At 44.1% G+C, this 23,400-nt stretch overlaps 1 protein-coding gene across 1 annotated transcript in view; it reads left to right on the top strand.

Moving 5' to 3' along the window:
- The window catches only part of NAA35 (N-alpha-acetyltransferase 35, NatC auxiliary subunit), a gene marked incomplete in the record, with an annotated part of 1,521,359 nt that overhangs the window by 495,161 nt on the left and 1,002,798 nt on the right, over positions 1-23,400 (top strand). The window contains 1 exon segment of the mRNA XM_044060897.1: positions 9,705-9,779. Coding sequence (XP_043916832.1) covers positions 9,705-9,779 — 75 coding nt within the window.

Genomic DNA, 23,400 nt, shown 5'->3' on the forward strand with positions numbered 1-23,400 from the left:
ACAGCTCTCAAGCTATAGAAGATGGCCAAGTCGGAGCCGAGGATCAGCTCTGAATCCAAACAGCAAAAAGGAAGGCGAGATGAAGACAACTAACGTGGAACGTTATGGTAGGTACATAACTTCTTTTTCCTATCATACCTTGTCTAAGGACAGAGTTCCTTTGGTGGGCAGAAGCATGCAACCACAACAAGGGACTGCCTTTTATTCAACCCCATGTCACCCAGACCCTGACCACAGAGGCATCAGACTATGCATGGGGGGGCTCACATGGCAGGCAAATGTATTCAGGGCCACTAGAGCCCAAGTCATAGTCATCTGCACATCAACCAAAAAGAGATGCTAGCTGTACAGAATGCCCTGACAGCTTTTAGATACCTACTCTTGCCAGGACAGCTGCTGATAAAAACAGACAACACCACAGTTATGTGGTACATCAACAAGCAGGGGGCAACCCATTCTTACCCACTCTGCAGGTTAGACATGGGCCTGTGGAACACGGCCTTGGACATCCGAATCCATTTAAAAGCTCAATTCCTGCCAGGCAAACAAAACTCACTGGTAGACGACTTGAGCAGAAATCTCTTAGACCCACACGTGTGGAAATTGGAGCCCAGCACCTTCAACCTTCCGATTCAGAAATGGGGGACCCCAGAGGTGGATCTCTTTGCCTCCCCCTACAACCACCAGCTAAGCAAATTTTGCACCAGGAACCCTCACAGCAGGGCCCGGAAAGTGGATGCCCTATCCTTTCAATGGAAAAACCTCTCAATTTATGCCTTTCCCCCCTACCCCTTCTCTCAAGAGTATTACTCAAGATAAAACAAGACAGGCCAAGGACAATTCTGATTGCCCTGGACTGGCCACGCCAGCACTATTACCCACTCCTACGCAGCTTGACAATGGTGCCACCCTGGCACCTACACCAAACCCCAACCCTGCTTTCTCAGCAGGAGAAACAGATTTTGCATCCACAATTGCAAACCCTAAATCTTGCAGTCTGGCTTATTCCTTAAATACTACACCAGCAACCCTAATAAGCAGGTGCTGGACGTCATCCTTGAAGCCAGAAGGCCCAGTACAAGGAAATCCTATGCTGAAAAGTGGAAAAGGTATTGTTCTTGGATTCATTCTAAAGGAAAGGACAAAGCACTGCCCTCCTTACCTCTAATCCTGGATTACCTAACAGAACTACTCCACAGAGGCCTATCTTTCTCCTCCATTAAGATCCATGCCTCTGCCATCTCGGCTCATTACAGTACTCGTCCACCTCTATTCTCTCGCCCTCTCATTAAACAGTTCCTGAGAGGGGCAAACAACTTAAGGCCACCAAGGAGAGCACCCACCCCTGCTTGGGACCTTAACTTTGCACTGGAAAAGCTCATGCTTCCCCCTTTTGAACCTGCTGCTTCAGCAGAGTTAAAATTCCTTTCTTGGAAAACAGCCTTGCTTCTAGCCATTATTTCAGCTAGAAGAGTGTCTGAGTTGTGCTCACTGATGGCTGTGGAACCCTTCATTATTTTCCATGCTGACAGGGTTTCCCTCAGGACTAACCCTTCCTTTATGCCTAAAGTGGTGTCCAGTGTGGCTCTCAACCAATCCATCCATTTGCCAACCTTCTTCTCTAATCCTCAAAATAAAGGGAAAATGATACTGCACTCTTTGGATGTGCACAGACAGCTCAGATTCTACCTTGATAGGATTAAGCCTTTCAGAAAATGTGACCAGTTGCTAGTCAGCTTTGCAACAGGGAAGAGGGCAAGGCCATTTCAAAACAAACCATTTCCAAATGGATAGCACACTGCATCCATTTCTGCTACAAGCACCATGGAAAACCAACCCCTCCAGGGGTCAGAACACATTCCACTAGGGCTACATCTACCTCTGCAGAATTTCTCAGGGGAGTCCCTACCAGGGACATCCTGGAAGCTGCTACCTGGAGTTCTGTACACACCTTCACCAAGCATTACCACCTGTCTATCTTTTCCAAATCCAGGGTAGGTTTTGCTACAACAGTCTTGCAAGGCCTACTAGCCAGCCCTAACTCTTCTTGACTGCCTCCACCCTTCCTCAGATTTGGGAATCAACCCAAGTGTGATGACTGCAGCAGTGAAACACAAATAACATAGTACAGTTGTGTATACTTACCATAATTGTAGATGTTTGAGTGTATTCACTGTTGCAGTCCTGGTTTCCCTCCCCCTGGTTTTCTCTGTCTCTCCTCTCTATGGCTATTTCTACTGATATTGGTATTTACTTTTTACTGGTGGTGTTTTCCCCGTCATATCCTTGCTCCCTATTTAGGGGCTCCTGACATTTGGGGCAAGAAAAACTGATGTAATGGCATTGGCTGCTTGTTTTTATACCCCTGATGTCAAGAAAGAAGCAACAGCATCCGATGCAGAAATACTAAGTCTCTGGTATTCGGGCCAACTGAGGGCTGCCTGCAGGCAGATAACCCAAGTGTGATGAGTGCAACAGTGAATACACTCAAACATCTACATTTATGGTAAGTGTACACAACTGTACTTTTCACAGCTCACTTTTTGTTGGACACACTTTTGTATTTCTTCCTTAGCATGTACTATGTCAAAAAATTTTTTATTCCTGCAATGAAAAATATTTTAAGGATAGCTGGGTACAGCAGTTTGAATCTCACACCTTCTTCTCGGCATTCCGCATGTAATGGAATAAGTTTATTCCTCTTCTACCTGGTGTGCAATGAGTTGTCATTCTTCACAAAGACTTTGCTGCCTGCCACTTTTGGTACTTTGTCCTTCTGCCATGGTTTTGTCAGAATCAACTCCTTCTGCTGGTAAGATTTTATTTTTACTATTAAAGGTCTAGGTTGTTTTCTCATAGCCAGTTTTGGAGCATACACATGATGTGCCCTTTCAATTAACAATTCCTGTTATGGAATACCAGTCCAGTTGCTTATTTGTACTTTCATAAAATTAATGCAGTCTCTTCCTTACAGCTTCTCTGGTTCAGCTGGAAATCTCAGGTTTTCCTTACGTGCTTTGTCTTCTAATTCTATTATTTTTTGAAACGTTCATTGTTGTGCAGTTTCATATTCAGCCAGCCTTTTCTTTATGTTAACCTCTGAGTTTTGCAGTTCTGTCACCATATCTGACTATCTGTTGAAAGCTTCTTCCATTTTTTCCAGCTCTTTATTGTTTGTGTTGATATACTCCATCAGTGTTTCATTTATTTTAATGAGGTCTGTGTGCAGCTGCTGTATACCTTCCTCTAGGTTACTGTAAGTCTTGTCTGGAACTTGTACTGCTTCTTTCTGAACAACTACAGGACTTTTCCCAGTCTGTTTTTTCTTCAACTTTTGTAGCTGATTTAACTCCAGGTCCCTTGTATTTCTTTTTTCCTGGCATCTAGTCAGTGTACCTACTAGTCAGTTACTGAAATGTACCCAGAAATCTAGGTCCATTGGCTTTCTTTAAGTTTCTGTTTTCAGACTGGGAGAGGCAGAATTAAGCTGTTTCTCAGTGTGCGGCCATCTTGGAAGTCGCAGTCCTATAATTATCTTGCAAGTGTGCTCCAAAAGAAAGATTTATTTATTTATTTTAAAACCAACTTCATGTTGATTGAAAAATAAGATAAAATATGTGAACTAAAAATTAGCTAACTGCTCCTGTACCAGTGGGTCACCCATACTTTGCTGAATTAACTCATAGTCTGCAGAGAAGTAGGTAAATTGGTCTAGTTTTATGAAGAACATCAGTAAATCTAGGAGAAGTAATGCCATATTTTAGAGCGGAAGAAATGTTGTGCCTTAATCACGAAATTTGAACAGTATGGCTCAGGTTAGACAAGGAACCAACAAATGTATACAGTGTGATAAATGTTGGTTGATTTACATTAAACATGAAAGAAAAGCATTTTATTTCATTTAATGTTTGCTAACCAGGCACGAGCACTGATCCACGAGGACCTTTTTTCAGGCTAGCCTGTTAGTCAAAAAACAAAACAAAACAAAAACAAACTCAAAAATAGATGGGGAACCACAGCTAACAACTAATTTTAAAAACAAAATAAACCCAAAGTGAGGACTTATCAAAGGCACAATTATCATACTGAGCAGAAAGATAGCCATGTATTCTGAAATGAGTAGGGCTGTTGAATCACTGCTCAACTGTGCTCAGTTTTTTGGGGGATAGATATGTATATAAATTAAATGTTCCACCACATAACGCATGCACTCAAGTCACTCCACAACAAGTACAAATACGACTGTCATTGTCCATGTTGGAGTGAATGACTTGAGACGTACCTCCCTGGACTACATGGAAAGAGACATGGAAGAGCTCTCGGATCATGTGGCCTAGGCAGGTATGACTCTAGCCCTGAGTAGCATCCTGCCTTCGCCCAGAATGATACCACAGTACAAGGACAAAATGATTGACTTCAACAATTGGCTAAGCTTCTGGTGTCATTCAAAGAGGATCCAGTATCTGTCTACCTGGGATGACATGATCGACAAACGACGATGCTTTGCCAGAGATGGTCTGCACCAGTTGCCCCTGGGATTCAGGTTACTGGCTAAAGCTCGCACCACCATAACAGATACAAGCATGCAAAATCTGAAGGTAATGCTACTCAATGCTAGAAGTCTAAACCTCAAAATGCACTCTCTCGAGGCACTCCTAAAAATGGAGAACATAGATATCTGTGCAGTAACTGAAACCTGGTTCAAGGCTCCAGAGAGCACCCTTGCAATGCCAGGCTACAACTCTTACCACACTTTTCGGCCACCAAACCAAGACCGAAACACTAAAGGTGGAGGAGTGTCCATTCACCAAGGATATTCACACCTCCAGGCTAGTTGCCCAACACAATGCATCTGAAATTCTCCAGGTGCAACTAACACTAGTTAAGACTGCAATCCAAATTGTAGCTTGCTACAGATCCCCCACCATGCCCCAAGATTCTCACTACACCTTTCTAAACATACTAGAAAATATTAAGATACAACCAAACACCCTAATACTGGGTGATTTCAACTACCCTGCCATTAACTGAGAAAACTACTCGGGTACTCACACCTTTTCCCAACGGTTCTCGGAATTCATAAATTCCAACGCCCTGGATCAACTAAGTCATTGTCCCACCAGGGGCTCCAATATCCTAGACCTGGTCATTACCAACATGGGAGATAGATACTCACACCAGTCGTCACCCCCTCATTGGTCAGGTCTGGCCATAAGCTAATCACCCTTGACATCCACATCCCACCCCCACCCCCCAGTACGGGAACCTCTGTAAAAAAACTTCTCCAAAGCCAGCTTCATGCTACTCAAGTTAGAAGTGACAAACTTCATGACACCCATGCAGACGGGAGCTGAAAGTTCGACTGCTGAATCCTGCACTAAGGCACTGTACGAGCACATCCACTCGTGCATGAATCGTGCCATCCCAAATAGAACCAAGACGCTCTCCTCTTAAAAAAGGAAGCAAATCTGGTGGTCCCCTGCCATAAACAAACTATACAACAGAAGGAAGAAACTGTTACAGAAAAGAGGAAAATCCCAGGATGCAAAAAACTCCCTTACCAGCCTCCGTAAGAAGCTGAGATCCCTCATAAAATCCTCTAAAGCTAGTTACGAAAATAAAATTGCCAATGATTCCAAAGACAACCACAAGGCATTCTATACTTATGTCCAGAATCTTAATGACAATGCTCAGATCTGCTCTGAGCTACAACAGAATGGCATTAAATATACTGATCCGAAGGATACTACCAATATCCTGGCAGATCGATTTAGTACCAATTTCACACCCCTCTCACCTCCTAAAAGGCCCATCTCAATACCAAAAGATTGCCAAATTCTGGTAATTATGGTCACACAGGTAGAAACCCCACTCTCCAAAGCTAAGAATACAGCATCCATGGGACCAGATGACATCCCGGACTGTGTACTACATGAACTACAAAATGAAATGGTACCTCACCTAAGTGTCATGTTTAATCATAGCCTCACCTCATGCTTCGTGCCCACTGAGTGGTGCACAGCTACAGTTATCCAACTCCACAAGGGGGGAACTACCGTCCCATCAGTCTGACGAGCCTGATCTGCAAGGGCATTGAACTTATAAACAAAGACATTGGCAACCTTAAACACTGGACCCCACCCAGTTTGGGTTCATGAAGGGCTGATCTTGTTTCCTGAACCTGATTGACTTCTTCGAATCAGTCTCCAGAGCTGTGGACGAGGGTAAGGCGGTCCAGAAAGCCTATCTGGACTTAGCCAAAGCCTTTGACACCATCCCCCACTCTGGAATCATAGAAACTTGCTAAGCTGGGCAAAAATCCCTACGTCACTCAATGGGTTGCCAACTGGCTTACTGATAGAACCCAGACTGTAAAAGTAGCCAACTCCAGACAAGTGACAAGTGGAGTACCTTCGGGTTCAGTCATGGGACTGCTCTTGTTTGGTATCTACTACTCTGAAGTACAGGACAACACTAAGGGACTCTGGCTAATAAAGTTCACAAATGACTGCAAACTGGAAGCCGTTATTGAATCCCCAAATGATGTGGATATTCTACAAAAGGGCCTTACAGAAACAGATGCTTGGTGCCAGAGTCATGGGCTCGAGCTTAATGCCAAGAAATGTACAGTTAGCCCCTTTGGGAAAAACCATGTACCCATGAATTACCACATAGGCGGCGGTACACTAAACACCGAAAGTGTGATGAGAGACTTGGGGACAGAGATGGACAGTGGTCTCATCTTCGATAACCACATCGCCACAACAGTCAGGAAATCCTTCTATGTGGCACGCCTCATCACTAAGGGCTTTTCATCCAGAAAAAAGGAGGTCATTGTCCCACTGTACTCATCCCTCATTAGACCCATTATAGAGTATAATGCCTCGTTTGGAATGTACCTCACAAGACATCTGCAACAGTTGGAAAGGCCGCAGAAATACCTCACTAAAAGAATCACAGGCCTAAAGCAGATGCCCTATGCTGACCGTCTGAAAAAACTCCAGCTATACTCTGTGGCACATCGTCTACTCAGAGGCAATTTCTGCTTAACATACAAGGCCATGTCAAACCCTGAGCTGCTAGACATGCTCCACCTAAAGAAATACCAGTTCCTCAATGCCACACACTCCAGGGATCTAAACCTCATCATCACAATGAACAAAACATGCTGGAGGGATAGGCTTTTGACCGAGAGACTCCCCATACTCTGGAATAGACTGCCCATACATGTCAAGCAGAGCACCTCCTTGGCCCAATTCCAAAGGAACTTTGATGACTGGATGGGAGATTGGAAATTCACCCCGGGGAATCACGTCAGTCCCCTGCTAGACAGGGTCCAGGGAAGTAAATATTGTGGGAAGAAATGTCCAGGGAATTGTTATGGCTAGGCTTGTATAGGCCCTAGGGCCGATAGCCTAGTACTAACCTATGAACCTATGCATCCAGGTGCAGTAACATTTAATTTAAATGAAACACACAATATTTAAACTCCTAAATACTTTTGAAACCTTGTATAATATGTGATACCATGCTACATATTTCCTTTGGTAACAAACCTTTTTCAGGCATCAAAGAAGCTTGCATTTCAGCAATCTGGAAAACATGCTATGATTATACAAATTCATTGAGCTGTCCTTACTACACATCTTCTGAACTGCTGTCTAGTTACACTACTTCCTTCCATCAAAAACACTAAAATGGAAGTTGCAACTAAGTAATCTGAAGAATTAAAACCTCCAGTCAGTCGTGAATAAGATCATAGCAGGTTACTAGGCTACTGGTCCTGAGGCCCTTATAAGCCTAGGCAAAAGTTTAGCTTATGTTTAGACAAGTCAGCACCCAATGCCTCTGTCCAGCAGGGACATGGGTAGAATCCTAGGGTTGCGTTTTCTGTTTCCCATCCAGTTATCCAGGTTGAGCTTAAAAAGCGGTAAAGAGGTGATTTGCTTGATGTGGAGAGGGAGTCTATTTCACAGATGGGGAGTCTCTGGGACACACATCTATCCTGCCAACAAGTCCTGTTCATGTCACAGACCAGGTTGAAGATTGCCGTGCCATCCACACTGCTGTATTCTGTTACCTTCATCTAGCCTCATGTTAAGCAGGGAAATATGTAGACAACATTATTCCATTTTTCATCCCAAGGACTTGATACCATTAACACTCTTAATTAATAATGTTGAGATCCACTACCTTTGGCGAAGGCTACCTTATGCACATAGTTGGTTCACCCATCATGTACAAAAGAGGTCTCATTTGGTCTAGTGGATCAACAGCTGTTCATTAAAGAAATTTTGTCTGGCATCCCACAAATTACAGTTAATTCAATTTTAGGTTCTTTTGTTCTTGGATAGTGTGTAAGAGCCATTGTAATGCAGTATTCTGATGACTCTACCAGTATCACCACTGGAGGGACACATGCTGTTCCAAGTCGATATTAATGTATGGAAGAGTTTCTCCATCCTTGAAGTTTGGTTACTGGCTTGTCTCTCTGACTTATACAAGATAATAAGCAAAACAAAATAAAGGTACCCTGTAAACTGCTGATTGGCTGTAGCTTCAGAAACATTGCCCTGAACATGTTCACTCCACAGTATATCTACAAATCAACATCATTTCCTAGTTCAAGTTCAAGGAAAATACATGTTACTAGTACTCCAGGCAGCTCACTGACTGCATATAAACTATGGCAGCTGTTTAAATGATTCAAAAAGTCTCATATCCTAACTCACTTTTTTAATACCAAAACTTTTTTATGTTGCAGTACTTTTCATTAATCTGTCAAGTATCTGTCTAGCAAAGTAAAAACTGCATGCAGCCCAAACTGTCTAACCCATATAAACACAGAAATATTTTACTGCACATTCTGGAGCGCATCAGTTGTCCAAAGCTTTAAAAAAAATTTAGCATTTGTCAAAAGAGATTTCCTCTATTTTTCTTGCCATCTACACTCCATGCCAGTGTAAACCTACCTGTAAACAGACTTTTGTGTTCTGCATTCAAAAACTTGCTGTTTATAAAGTGTGAATAGTAGGCATCTCATTAGCATCTTGGGATCACCATATACCAAAACTCAGGAATAAGCTAACCAGAGATGAGGCAAGACACATCTATTAATCCCTTAAAATCCTAGCTAAAACCATACTCAGTATTGTTATGCATACACCACCATTTGATCACTCCATATGATTACATGGCCTTTCCCATTATACGCACAGCCAGTCAGTCAGTCAATTTATTACTGTTTATAGTTTTTTCTCTGATTCTCACCTCCAGTACTGTCTTTTGCCCTTCTACCACGTCACCTTATTACTCCATTACCTGACAGTGTCACTTCCAGCACCAGCTTCATAGCATTCTACTCAAGCTCAGGAGTGAAATAACTATTGTTGTTATACTGTCATGATGAGCTTGCTTTATATTATATGAGATTTGTATTTCTTGTATTTTTCCTTAAATTACAATTAAAATGTTCATTTTTTCATACTGCCTTTGTAACTCTTGATTTGTCATGTTATACATTTTCCACTCACTGTACATGCTACTTAATCAGAGCATTTCCTTCAAAAATGGGTTCTGTCCAGCTGGACAACCAGGTTAGAATTGTATAATTAAATAAATAAAACAAATAAGCTTCAGTGTGGATGTATGGTTTTATCGTGGGGAATTGTAGCTAGGCTGTAATGACTTTTTTTTTATTTCAGGATGGAGCTATAAAAATAAAGGATTTGACTTTTCCTGAGCACGTTGGAATAATGGACACCTGCTTTTGTTGTCTGGTATGGAGTTTACCTCAATAATTTGCTTATGTTACATAGTATAATACATTGATTGGTTTGTTTGGTATAGACACTTTTGCATAACTTCTGCAACTTTTAACAGAATTAAGTAAGAATGTATTGAGTTATTATTTCTAAATAGCCTGGATTAGGTTATGCCATAAGTACAGATTTCCTGAATCTTGTCATAATGGGTGTAATGCAAGTGACATCTTCAGTTTGTTTCTGAAGTGCAGCCAGCAAAATGGAAAATGATGCCTCACCAGTTTGTGCAGAGAGATAAAGCCCTAACTATGGGCCAGGTGTTCTGAGTTTAATTAGGAGCTTAGACACTTTGTAATGATGTGGCAAGGGTGAACTTGCTTATCCTTTGGGAGGGGGTGGAGATAAGAATGTGCTGGATATCCCTCTGAGCTCTGGTGGAAGCCAAAGCTCAGTGTAGCTAATGCCAGGCTGATGGTCAGGAGGACAGAAACGACATGACTACTGTAGGGCTTGGGCAGACATGCACATGCTGTTGGAGCCACTCCCTATTGGCCAACCAGCAAAAGATGAAGATGATGTCCAGCATGCTTGGGGAATAAACCTAGGTCTATAGAAGAGTCTTGTAATCTCCAGAATAATGGCTTTGTGCTTATTCCCTGTTCTGCTGTCTTTTCTGGTGCCTTATACCAATCACAGAACCTACAATTGGAGAATTGGGGTCTCTGTGTGTGGGAGGCTTTTCTTTTAAAGAGATCTCCCTAACGTGGGTTACACCAAGGAGTCACCAGGGTTCATTGACTTTTGAGAGGAGAAATAATAGACACTGTTCATGAAGACTAGGGTAGCCTGAAGTCAGCGGTGGTAGGAAGAAGAAGAAGAAAAATCATTTAAGTTTTTGAGTTAGCTTGAACAAACTACATATCTTTAATTACTACATTATCTTCTGTACTGAATATTACCTGCATCCAGATCCTTTGGCATGAAGTGTTGGAATCCATATCTGCTGCCAGTGAGACAAATGTGTAGCAAAGGCTGTCATACCTTTTCTGGCATTGTGTTGGGGAAAATTCAGTGTTCTTCATCTTGTTGTCCTTATAGTAACATAGTGACTAGGAGATCTACAGCTGGTAGTGAACTTAGGAGCAAGTCCTTTATGAGAGTTGAGCATCACATAAAAAACACAGGCCAGCCTCTCAGCAGCACCAGTGCTTGTTTTCTGCAGAATAGGATAAGACTGAATTGCATCATTGCCCTTTATTGGAATAGTGGTCTGGTCCCCCAGCACTCAACTTGCATCCTTCAGAAATTAATGAGCAAGAAGCAGGCAACAGCTATTGGTGATCCAGCTAACTGAGATCAGTAGGGAAGACCTTTTGAAATGTTACCATTTCACAAAATTCATGTGCTTTTCTTAGTTTGTTTCATTTAGTGTCTGGATTGTTATATATTGTTTTTTGTTTTTATTAAGTCCTTAACTATCAGCCTTTTAGTTTGCTTTGTAATTAGCTAGATGTTCTTCATGTTTCACTGTTGCAGTCCTCACATATGGGTTATCTGGCTCCCCGGTAGCCCTCAGTGGCCCGAATGCCAGAGTCCTTGGTATATGACGTTGCTGGTTGTAAAACTGATGTCAGAACGTCAGGTATAAAGGGAGGCAGCTGGCGCCATTTCCACAGTCTTTCTTGCTGCGGAGCCCGATGCAGATGCAATTCGCACTAGTGCCGGTTGGCTGTTTACCTTTGTTTTGCTTTCTGACTACCAAGTTGAAGACGCCTTCAGATAAGTACCCTGTTGGGGATCCTCTTTTCTTGCTTTATTGAATGTCAGATAAAGTTAATAACTGCCTTGCCTGTGGAAAACAGATTTCGCATTGTGATTTCAATTCCTATTGTATAACTTGTTTGGGCCTTGAGCACAACGTCCCAAACTCCGATCTCTGTGCTTCCTTTAACCCGCGTACCATACACTGTAGAGCTAAGATTTTGTATAAGCATTTTGGAGTCTGGCCTAAGTTCGTCGGTATGGCGTCTTCTGGTCTCCCGACTTCGGATATACCTAGGAAACGCAAAGACAAGGACCGCGACAGACCTAGGGTTAAGTCTGCTGACTATGCACCAGTGAAATTGGTCGTCAGCACAGCGGTAGTCAGTGAGGCGCTTTCGCAGCCCCTGCAGTCTGCAGATTTTCAGCCGCAAGCCTCTGCCGAGACCTTTACAGAGTCCTTCATGCCGCAGGCTGCTATTTCATCTTCAGACCCTCCGCCTGTCGCCGCCTCAGATGGATCCGGAGCCGCTTTGCAGACACCGGCTTCTGACGCCTCTTCTTTTCGACATGAGACCAGAACCAGACCGACTACCTTAGTTCAGACTTCTGCAGTTGCCAGGCCTCCTGAGTCCTTCTGGATTGCTATTAAACCTTCCAGCCACAAACCTACTCACAAGCAGGGATCGGCCTCCCCTCCTGTGCCTCAATCCCAGTTGGTAAAGATGGCTGGTGATCTTTCCCTGGTTAGGGGCTCTCATCCTCCCCCCCCCCTTCAAAGAGGGCTAGGGAATTATCTCCTGATGTTTTGTCTGTCTCAGGTTCTGAGATTTCCAGGATGTCTGCTGGTGAAGAAGGAAATTCTCAATTTTTTCTGGCTTTGAGGATTCTGATGCTGAGGACTCTTTCCCTTCTGCCTTCCATCCAGAAGATTTTTACTTTGGAGATACTTTGAATACACTTAGTGAGCATTTTAAATGGGAATGTCAGGATTTTCCACAGTCTAAGAAAAGAATCAGGGAATTTTTGGATTTGTCACAGCATAAGCCTCTGGCTATACCTCCAGATGTCCTTCAAGGATGCATCTGCAGTCCTTACATATTGGTTGTCCTGCCTCAGGCAGCCCTTCGGTCGGCCGGATTCCAAAGTCTGGGTCTGGCGTCGGCTGATGTCGCCTGGGGTATAAAATCGCAGCCGGCGCCATCTTCCCCAGTCTTTCTTGAAGCAGAAGCAGTTCGCAAGTGCCGGTCGGCCAGCTTCTGTAACTTCAGCTACCGAAGACTTCAAAAGCTAAGTACACTCTTTCTTGCCTCAGCCGATGTCAGATCAAATGCTTAAAGTTAATAATTGCTTAACTTGTGGGAAACAAATACCTCATAAGGATTTCCACTCCTACTGCCTCCCCTGCCTAGGCCCAGACCACGTCTCGGCCTGTACTGCCTGTGCCTCCTTCAATGCAGAGGAATTTTGGGGCTAGTTACTGTTACAATATGCGTTGGAGACTCCGACTTCTCATTTAACCAAAACGGAAGGACAAGGACCGAGGACCGTGGTTTCAGCTGAAACCACAGCTAGGCCCGCGAAAGTGTCTCGGCTGAAACCGAGTCCTTGGTACTGGTTGAACCGCGCAAACCGACAACCTCGGCCCGGAGGCCTCTTCTGAGTCGGTTAGAATTTCCTCAGAGACCGGTGTTCAGGAAACATCCGACACCATTCCCCTAGACAAAACTACGCCAGCACGTGGAGCAGCCAGGCCTCCTGCATCCATGTCCATTAAGGCATTCACTAGGGCTAAGGCTGCAAAGCAGCCAAAATCTCTGCCTCCCAAGGCAATTCCTCAGGGATCCACTACAGGTTCACAGATTTTAAGTTTAGCTGAGGACCTTATTTCAATTAGGGGCTCTCAGCCACATCCGGACAGGGGCTCTCAAACTCCTCTAGGCAAAAGGCCCAGGGTTGAGCCCACTGATCCCCAGTCCTCTGATGAGGCCTCAGATGGCTCTGCTCTATCGGACTACCAGGAGGAGGCATTTCGGCTCACGAGGATTCTGATGCAGAGGAATCTATTCCCTCGGCCTCCCCTCCTGAAGAGCTGTCCTTTGGGGAGACCCTTCACTCCATGAGAGAGCATTTCCAATGGCAGGGCCAGGAATTCTCCGATTCCAGGAAGAGATTAAGGACTTTTTTGCATTTACCTCAGCATAGACCTTTGGCTATTCCTCCTGTTTTAAATGTCATTGATGATGTGTACTCTGAGTCTAGCATTACCCCTGACTCCCTTCCTCCGGCTCCTGTTAAACCCGATATGTACTACAGGGTCCCGGACTCGCATCATTTCCTTTACAAGGCCCACTCTGCTGACCCAGAAACTATTTCCCAGGGCCCTAAAGGGGTTGCAACTGCCACTACCAAAAATCCACTCCCCTCTGAAAGGGAGTCAAGGGCTTTAGAGAGATGGGGTAAAAAAGTGTATACTTCTTCCACTCTTTCTATGAGGGCTTTAAATTGTCAATTCCATATGATACAGTACCAAGAGTATTTGTTAGATGAATTGCATAAAAAACTGTCTTCACCTGAACCCTTAGACCGCAAGTCACTTCAGGATCTGGTACATAACTCACAACAGGTTAGCAACCATTTCTTGCAGTGTGGTTATGATGCATTGGAAGCTTCATGTAGGTCAGCAATGACAGGGGCAGTCATCGAGGCATGCTTGGCTGAAGGAACAAACTCTGCCAGATCATGTTAAAGCAAAGCTTCTGGATGCGCCACTGGAAAAGCAAAAGTTATTTGGCTCCACTGCTCAGGAGGTCTTAAAGAAATTTGAGGAAAAGGCTAAATCTGTACAAACAGTCAAAGATTTTCTCCAGGTCCAGCCACCAAGATTCAGTAGAAATTGGCCTTCTAAGAATTGGTCCTTTCCAGACACAGACAGATTTCAGAGAGGCAAGAACAGGCGTGCCAGAGGTAGAGGGCAAGCTAGAGGCTCCTACAGAGGACGTCAGTGGCAGCCTCCTAACCAGAGAGGTAGTGCAGGACCTACAACTGCTGCACAAGGACAGACTCAATGACTTCACCTTCACCCTGCCAACCAGGGCTCAGTTGGAAACACCTTTGGGTGGAAAGCTATCTTTATTCTCAAAAAATTGGCAAAGTATTACAAGGGACAAATGGACACTGCAAATAATAGACAAAGGATACAGGTTCCATTTTCATACATTACCAAAAAGAAAAAGCATGCCAAACCTGCCACCGAATCAAAGGGCAGAGGCTTTAGAACAAATTTCCAACCTATTGCAAATGAAAGCTATAGAAAGGGTTCCTCTCACAGAACAAGGCCAAGGATTTTATTCAAGACTATTCCTTGTCCCAAGAAAAGAAAAACAATGGAGGCCTATTCTCGACTTGTCCGCACTGAATACTTATCTCATTGTGCCAAAATTCAAAATGCTGACCCTACAGCAACTCCTTCCCATGCTGGGCAAGGGGTATTGGCTGGTAACTCTAGACCTCAAGGAGGCATACCTGCATGTCCCTATCAGACAAAGTTGCAGAAGACACCTCAGATTTCTTGCAGGTTCAGAGCATTATCAATTCTCAGCATTGCCCTTTGGCTTATCTACTGCACCCAGAGTATTCACGAAATGCCTGGCATCAGTAATTGCACACTGCAGACTTCAGGGGATTCAAATATACCCATATCTGGACGACTGCCTTATACAAGCGGGCAGCCAACAAACTTTGGTAAAACACTTGAATTATGCCATCCGCCTACTTCAGGCCTTGGGATACACAGTCAACATTCACAAATCAAGACTTGTTCCATCCCAAAGAATAGCTTTTCTGGGTGCGAAACTAGATACAACCACCCAAATGGCTTTTCCCACAGAAGAAAAACAAAGACAACTACCGGATTACTTCGAAAATCTGACAAAACAAACTCAGCTGACTGCAAGGAAAATCCTGCAGGCCCTGGGTTACATGGCATCTTGCATTCTTCTGATTCCACAAGCAAGGCTGCATATAAGGAAACTACAATGGTACCTAAGGAGTTTATTGTCTCAACACAGTCACAGCCTAGAAGCTTTGATACCACTCATTTCATGCCTTCAAAAGGAATTTCTGTTGTGGGCTCAAGCAAGCCAGTCAAACAGGGGTCTGCCCTTCAACAAACCAATAACCAGCCAAACCATTACAACGGACGCTTCAGACCATGGATGGGGAGCACACATGGAGGGCAGATGCATCCAAGGACTATGGTCACAGAAAGAATTGCGCATGCACATAAACCAAAAGGAAATGCTGGCAGTGATACATGCAATCGAGGCCTTCAAACACTATCTGCATCAAGGCCACCTGCTAATAAGGACAGACAATACCACAGTTATGTGGTACATAAACAAGCAAGGAGGTACCCATTCCTACCCTCTTTGCAGGCTGGCAATGAATCTTTGGGAACTTTCCCTAAAACTCAATATAGAGCTGCAATCCCAGTTTGTGCCAGGAAAAGACAATACACTGGTGGACAGCCTAAGCAGAAATATCATGGATCCACAGGAATGGATGCTGCACCCAGACATCTTCCTTCAGATAACACAATCATGGGGGAGGCCGGACATAGATCTTTTTGCCTCCCACCACAACCATCAGCTGAAGAAATTCTGCTCAAGGACATACCACCCACAAGCATGGAAAGTGGACTACCTCTCTTTCAGCTGGAATACTCTGTAACAGTGTACGCATTTACACCTCTTCCATTAATGATCAAGGTCTTACTGAAAATCAGGACAGAGCAGCCAAAAGTGATTCTGATAGCTCCAGACTGGCCAAGGCAGCACTGGTACCCACTGTTAAGGAGCATGTCACGCATGAAACCGTGGCCTCTACCACAATGGCCACTTCTGACACAGCACAATTACAAAACACTGCACTCCAGCCTGAAAACCCTGCAGCTGACAGCCTGGAGAATACCTTGACTCCTCATCAGGAAAAGCTCTCCAAGAGAGTGAAGGATATCATCATGGAAGCTCGCAGGCCTTCCACAAGAAAGGCATATTCAGCAAAATGGAAAAGATTTCGCACTTGGAGCACCGCAAAGGGCCTAGATGCGACAGTGATGAACATGGCACATATCCTGGAATACTTGGCAGAAATGCTCCTCAATGGCCTTTCTTACTCTTCCATAAAAATTCATGCTTCAGCAATTTCAGCAGAATACAATACTGATCCACCTGTCTTCTCTCATCCTCTCCTAAGGCAGTTTCTAAGAGGAATTAAAAACATCAATCCTCCAAGGAAACCACCAGTGCCTACATGGGACCTTAACTTCATGTTGGAAAAACTAACTCTACCTCCCTTTGAACCAGCAGCATCTTCAGAACTACAGTTCCTGTCTTGGAAGACTGCCTTCCTTCTGGCCATAACCTCAGCAAGAAGAGTATCTGAATTGCAGGCCCTCATGGCAGTTCAACCATTCCTTATTTTTCATCAGGACAGAGTCTCATTGAGAACCAATCCTTCATTCATGCCAAAGGTGGTATCCAGGGTCTCACTGAACCAAGCTATTCACCTGCCTACCTTCTTCCCAAATCCACAAAACAAGGGGGAGAAACTTCTGCATACCCTAGACATTCACAGACAGTTGCGCTACTACTTGGACAGAACTAAGACTTACAGAAAAACTGACCAGCTCTTTGTAGCTTATGCTGCTGGTATACAAGGAAAAGCAATTTCCAAACAGACAATTTCAAAATGGATAGGGAATTGCATTCGATTCTGTTACTCTTTTCATGGCAAAACTGTGCCAGCTACAATTAGACCTCATTCCACCAGAGTCACAGCCACCTCCACAGCCTTCTTAAGAGGGGTGGCTACCAAGGACATTTTAGAAGCTGCTACATGGAGCTCCGTGCATACATTTTCCAAGCATTACAACTTACCCTTATATTCCAGATCCAGAGCAGGCTTTGCTACGGCAGTCCTGCAAGGCATTTTAGCTACACCATCCTTTACTTAGATCCTACCACCCCAGCTTGGCTATGGTATTCTACCCATATGTAAGGACTGCAGATGCATCCTTGAAGGACATAGTACAGTTTTGTACCTACCATAAATGTAGATGTCCGATAGGTATGCATCTGCAGTTAACCCTCCCTCCTTCCCTCTGTGATATTTCTTGGGTACTTATCCCTCTTATAGCTAGCTGGGGTTATCTATTATGGTGTATTTGTTTTATATTACTGTGCATGTTTGGAAATTTTTGCATCTCTCCAAATTTAGCCTTCCTTAGAGGGCACCTGGCATCTGGGGCAAAAAAAACTGAGGAAGATGGCGTCGGCTGACGATTTTATACCCCAGGCGCTCTGACATCGGGGAAAGGGCGACATCAGCCGAAGCCGGACCCAGACTTTGGAATCCGGCCGACCGAAGGGCTGCCTGAGGCAGGACAAACCCATATGTAAGGACTGCAGATGCATACCTATTGGACATCTACATTTATGGTAGGTACAAAACTGTACTTTTTGGAAGTTGTAGGTGATTTTTTCATGGAAAATTCTTTTAACTACTAATTCAGTTCCTCCTGCCCCCAGAAAACCAGATAGGTATTATAGGGTTCCTGATTCTCATCAGTTCCTTGTTAAAAAACCCTACTGCTGATCCTGAAATGATTTCTCAAGGCCCCGAGGGTGTTAAGGCTACTATTGCTAAAAAACCCTGTGCCTTCTGATAAGGAGTCTAGGGCCTTGGACAGGTGGGGTAAAAAAGTCTATACCTCTGCAACTCTTGCCATTAGGTCCATGAATTGTCTTTTTCACATGCTGAAGTATCAGCAGCATACTTTGGAGGCTATTAAGGCTAAACTTGGAGATATTCCTTCCATGATGGAGAACAAAGATTTACAAGACTTACTGAATTCTGCCACTTTACTTAATAAGCATTCACTTCATTGTAGTTTTGACACTTTGGAGGCTTCCTGCAGAGCAGCAGCCACTGGTTCCGTAATAAGAAGGCATGCTTGGCTTAGGGAGCAGGCTCTTTCTGTACTTGTTAAATCTAAATTGCTGGATGTTCCTTTGCACAAGGACAGTCTTTTTGGTATTAAGGCTGAGGAGGTACTTAAGAAGTTGGAGGATAAGGCAAAATCTATGCAAGCTGTAAAAGATTTCCTTTAGGTTCAGCCTCCTCGGTTTAATAGGCATTATCCTTCCAAGAATTGGTCTTTCCCTGATCCTGGCAAGCAGGGTCGCTCTAAGCCTAGGGGTTTCAGATCTTCCAGAGGGCAGGCTTCTGCCCCTCAAAGGGCTAAACAGTGGCATTCTTCTGCTAATTCATGGAGTTCTAAGCCAGCTTCCCAAAGCAAACATTCTCAATGACTCCGGCCTTCTTGTGCCTACCTCTGCGGGCTGTGGGTTTCCTTTGGGGGGAAGGTTAGCCAGGTTCGCAGAGGTATGGTCTACCATCACAGATGATAAATGCTTGCTTACTATAGTAAACCAAGGTTACAAATTTTACTTTCACACCTTCCCTGTTTTGCAAGGGTACCCGGAGAAACCCAGAACTCTCAGGGCAGAGGTAGAAACTCAAATTTATTTTCTACAAACTATAGGGGCTATAGAGACAGTTCCTGCAAATCAGACAGGCCTAGGTTTTTATTCAAGACTTTTTCTAGTACCCAAGAAAAGGGGCACCTGGCACCCTATTCTGGATTTGTCTATTCCAAACACTTTTCTGGTGATCCCCAAATTCAAGGTGCTCACCCTTCAACAGTTACTACCAATGCTGGGCAAAGATTCATGGCTGGTAACTTGGGATCCCAAGGAGGCTTATCTGCACATCCCAATAAGGGAAAGTTGCAGGCAGTTCCTTCGATTCAGGGCTGGGGAGCAACACTTTCAATTCTCTGCATTGCCCTTTGTCTTATCTACTGCTCCCAGTGTTTTTGCGAAGTGTCTTGCTTCAGCCATTGCTTTTTGCAGGCAGAGAAACATTCAAATTTATCCTTACCTGAATGACTGTCTCATTCAAGCAAACTCCCCAGAACAACTAGAAAAGGATTTGGAATTTGTGAAGAACATTCTCACCTCTTGGGTTACACTCTGAATGAAAAGAAGTCAAAGTTGGTTCCTACAAGGAAGATTGTTTTCCTGGGAGCGAGTCTGAATACAGCCACCCAGATGGTATTCCTCCCTCAACAGAAGCAAGATCTTTCGGCTTACTTCATGAACTTCGCAAGCATGACCCAGCTCTCTGCAAGGCAATTCCTGCAAGCACTGGGGTTCATGGCTTCATGTATTTTGATGATCCCATATGCAAGGCTGCATATGAGAGGACTTCAATGGTACCTCAAGAATCTTTGGTGTCAACACACACAGGACTTAGACTTGATTCTTCCTCTGATTCCCTGTCTACAAATGGAGTTCCTCTGGTGGGCGACAGCATGTTCTCAGAACAAGGGTCTGCCTTTCCACCCACTCCCTGCCAGCCAAACTCTCACCACAGACACCTCAGATGTTGCATGGGGGGCTCATCTGCAAGGCAGGGGCATACTGGGGACTTAGAGTACCCAGCAGATTCATCTGTACATAAACTTAAAAGAATTGATGGCAGTGCAGCAGGCCTTGCTAGCTTTCAAGGACCTACTCTACCCTGGGACTCTGCTAATCAGGACAGACAATACCACAGTCATGTGGTACATCAACAAGCAAGGGGGGACTTACTCTTACCCCTTGTGCAAACAAAGCATGAGACTGTGGTCTATAGCAGCATCCAGGGGCTTACATCTAATAGCCCAGTATCTTCCAGGGAGGCTAAACGCATTGGTGGATCATTTGAGCAGACATATTCTGGATCCTCACGAGTGGCAACTGAACAAGGACATTTTCCATTGTATTGGTCATCACTGGGGCACCCCACAAGTGGATCTTTTCTCCTCTCACACCAATCATCTCTTTTCAACCTTCTGCACCAGGGAGTTTCACAACAAAGCTTGGAGGGTGGACACGTTGTCCTTCCCATGGACACATCTCTCAATTTATGCATTCCCTCCTCTGCCTCTTCTACCCAGATTGCTGCTAAAGATAAGGGACGAAAAACCAAAGGCTATTCTGATAGCACCAGATTGGCCCAGGCAGCATTGGTATCCCCTCCTTCGCAGCCTTTCACAGGCTCAGCCTTGGCATCTTCCCCAGGTTCCAGATCTGTTGGTTCAGGGAGCGGGAAAATTCCTTCATCCTCATCTTCAAACTCTGCATTTAACTGCCTGGCTAATACTTTAAATCTTTCCCAACAGGTGTTTGAAGTTCTTCTTGAGGCCAGGAGGCCTAGCACCAGAAAATCCTATGCAGATAAATGGAAGAGATTTTGCTCTTGGATGCTGGCTAAAGGAGAAGACTCTTCTCATCCTTCTCTTTCCCTCATTCTTGACTACCTACGAGGACTGCTTAATGGTGGACTTTCCTTTTCTTCAATCAAAATTCACTCTTCAGCAATTTCGGCTCATTGTTCTTTTGAGCAACCCATTTTTTTCTCATCCCTTGATGAAACAGTTCCTGATGGGAGCTAGTAAACTTAGACCTCCCAGAAGAGCTCCTACTCCTGCTTGGGATCTTAATTTTGTCCTGGAAAAACTTACTTTGCCTTCCTTTGAATCAGCTGCCTCTGCAGATTTGAAGTTTCTATCCTGGAAGACTGCTTTCCTTTTAGCTATTACTTCAGCTAGAAGGGTATCTGAGCTGCAAGCCTTAATGGCAGTAGAACCTTACATTATTTTTCACTCAGATCGGGTTTCTCTGAGAACTAATCCCTCCTTTATGCCCAAGGTAGTTTCCAGTTTAACCCTTAACCAGTCTATTCACCTGCCTACATTTTTCAACAATCCCCAAAATAAAGGGGAAAGGATTCTGTACTCTCTTGATTTGCATAGACAGCTGAGATTTTACTTGGGACTAAACCCTTTCGAAAATCTGAACAGTTGGTTAGTTTTGCTCCTGGGGCTCTGGGTAAAGCTATTTCAAAACAAACCATCTCCAAACGGATTGCTCATTGTATTCACTTTTGTTACTTGCAGCATGGGAAGCTTCCCCCTCAGAGTATTAGGACCCATTCTACTAGAGCAGCCTCTACCTCTGCAGCCTTTGAGAGGTGTGCCTACTAAGGACATTCTAAAAGCAGCTACTTGGTCTTCTGTCCATACTTTCACAAAGCATTACAATCTACCTTTGTTTTCTAAATCCAGGGCTGGTTTTGCCTCTGTAGTTTTGCAGGGCCTTTTTACCAACCCTTAATCTGTGGTCTTTCCTCCACCCTTTGTCTTTTTCCTGGGCTTTGGGTATCAACCTATATCTGAGGACTGCAAAAGTGAAACACGAAGAACATAGTACAATTGTGCACAATTACCATAAATGTAGATGTTTGAGTGTATTCACTCTTGCAGTCCTGGTTTCCCACTCTCCATTCCCCCTTTTTTTCCTGAGGCACAGACTGTATATTTTTATTTTTTGTATGAACATGTGTCCAAGGTGCTATCTTCCTGGGTTAGCCTTCTTTTGGGTGCTCCTGACAGTTAAGGCAAGAAAAACTGAGGAAATGACGTCGGCTGCCTCCCTTTATAACTGACGTTCTGACATCAGTTTTACAGCCAGCGGCACCCGACATCATATACCAAGGACTCTGGTATTCGGGCCGACTGAGGGCTACCAGGAGCCAGATAACCCATATGTGAGGACTGCAACAGTGAATACACTCGAACATCTACATTTATGGTAAGTGTACACAACTGTACTTTGTATCATGCTTGTTCACCTGTTCTGATATTCATCAGTGATGGTCTATAGAGCAAACCTGACACATCTTTTTGATGTAAACTTTATAGTATAATTACTATCATTGTGTTAACATTTTAAAATTTCCTGTGTTAGAATTTTTCTTGTTTAAAATCATGACATTCAGCCAAATATTATAGGATATAGAATGATGTAATGTTCACCAGAATATTACCTAAAGCCAGTTCCACTGACATGGAGTCAGAGATTCACCAGTGTTATAAATTAACTAACCTTGCACTTTGTACATTGCTTTCTCTGCTGGATCTTGTGGCAGCAATGATTTTATGATGTTCTTCATCTCACATTGCTGCAGTCCTTACACTTGGGTAGTCCGCTGTCCTCGGAATATCAAAGTATAAGGCGCGCATTAGACTGACATCAGGGCGTCAGGGTACAAATGCGCATGACCGGCGTCATATCCTCAGTCTTTTGCCGCATGGTCCGATGCAGAAGCAGATTCTGAAATTTTTCAATCGGAGTTTCAGACCGAGTCAAAGTTGGCTAAGTAATATTTTAGTTTTTCTTGCCTCAGTGGTTTACCGGATGTCAGAAAAAGTGAATAACTGTATTTCTTGTGGGAAACAGATAAGAGATTATCATACTTTGTGTATTCCTTGCTTAGGGCCTGAGCACGACGTTGTTGGGTGTCGCTCTTGTGCTAGATTCAATAAGCGCACTATAAAGAGAAGGTTAGATTGTGCCAGGTTAGTCTTGAAGCGGTGCAATTATAAAATGCCGCCGGATGCTCCCGCCCGCTTCTTCAAGAGCGCAAGGACAAAGCAGCTAAGCCTAGGCTTGAAGAGGTTCTTTAGAGGTGTTGGTGGAGCGGTGGTTCGGAGGTTTCTCTGGAGTCCCAGGGAGAGACTTTGTTATTGCAGGATGTGGCCTCTCAGGAGGCAGGTCAGGCTGAAGGGGCTTCTCAAGTTACTGTGCTCCCCTCCCTTCCTAGGGTGGTTAGGCCCTCTCCTTCTGTTTCCAAGGCTTCTCCCAGAGGCAGGCCAGGTTTAGCTACAGTTGGTGTCACCCCTAGTTCTTCAGGATCTGTGCCCAAG

The sequence above is a fragment of the Protopterus annectens genome, chromosome 2.part0, assembly GCF_019279795.1.
Source record: "Protopterus annectens isolate FY-2018-M chromosome 2.part0, PAN1.0, whole genome shotgun sequence".
In the NCBI taxonomy this organism is placed as follows: Eukaryota; Metazoa; Chordata; order Ceratodontiformes; family Protopteridae; genus Protopterus; species Protopterus annectens.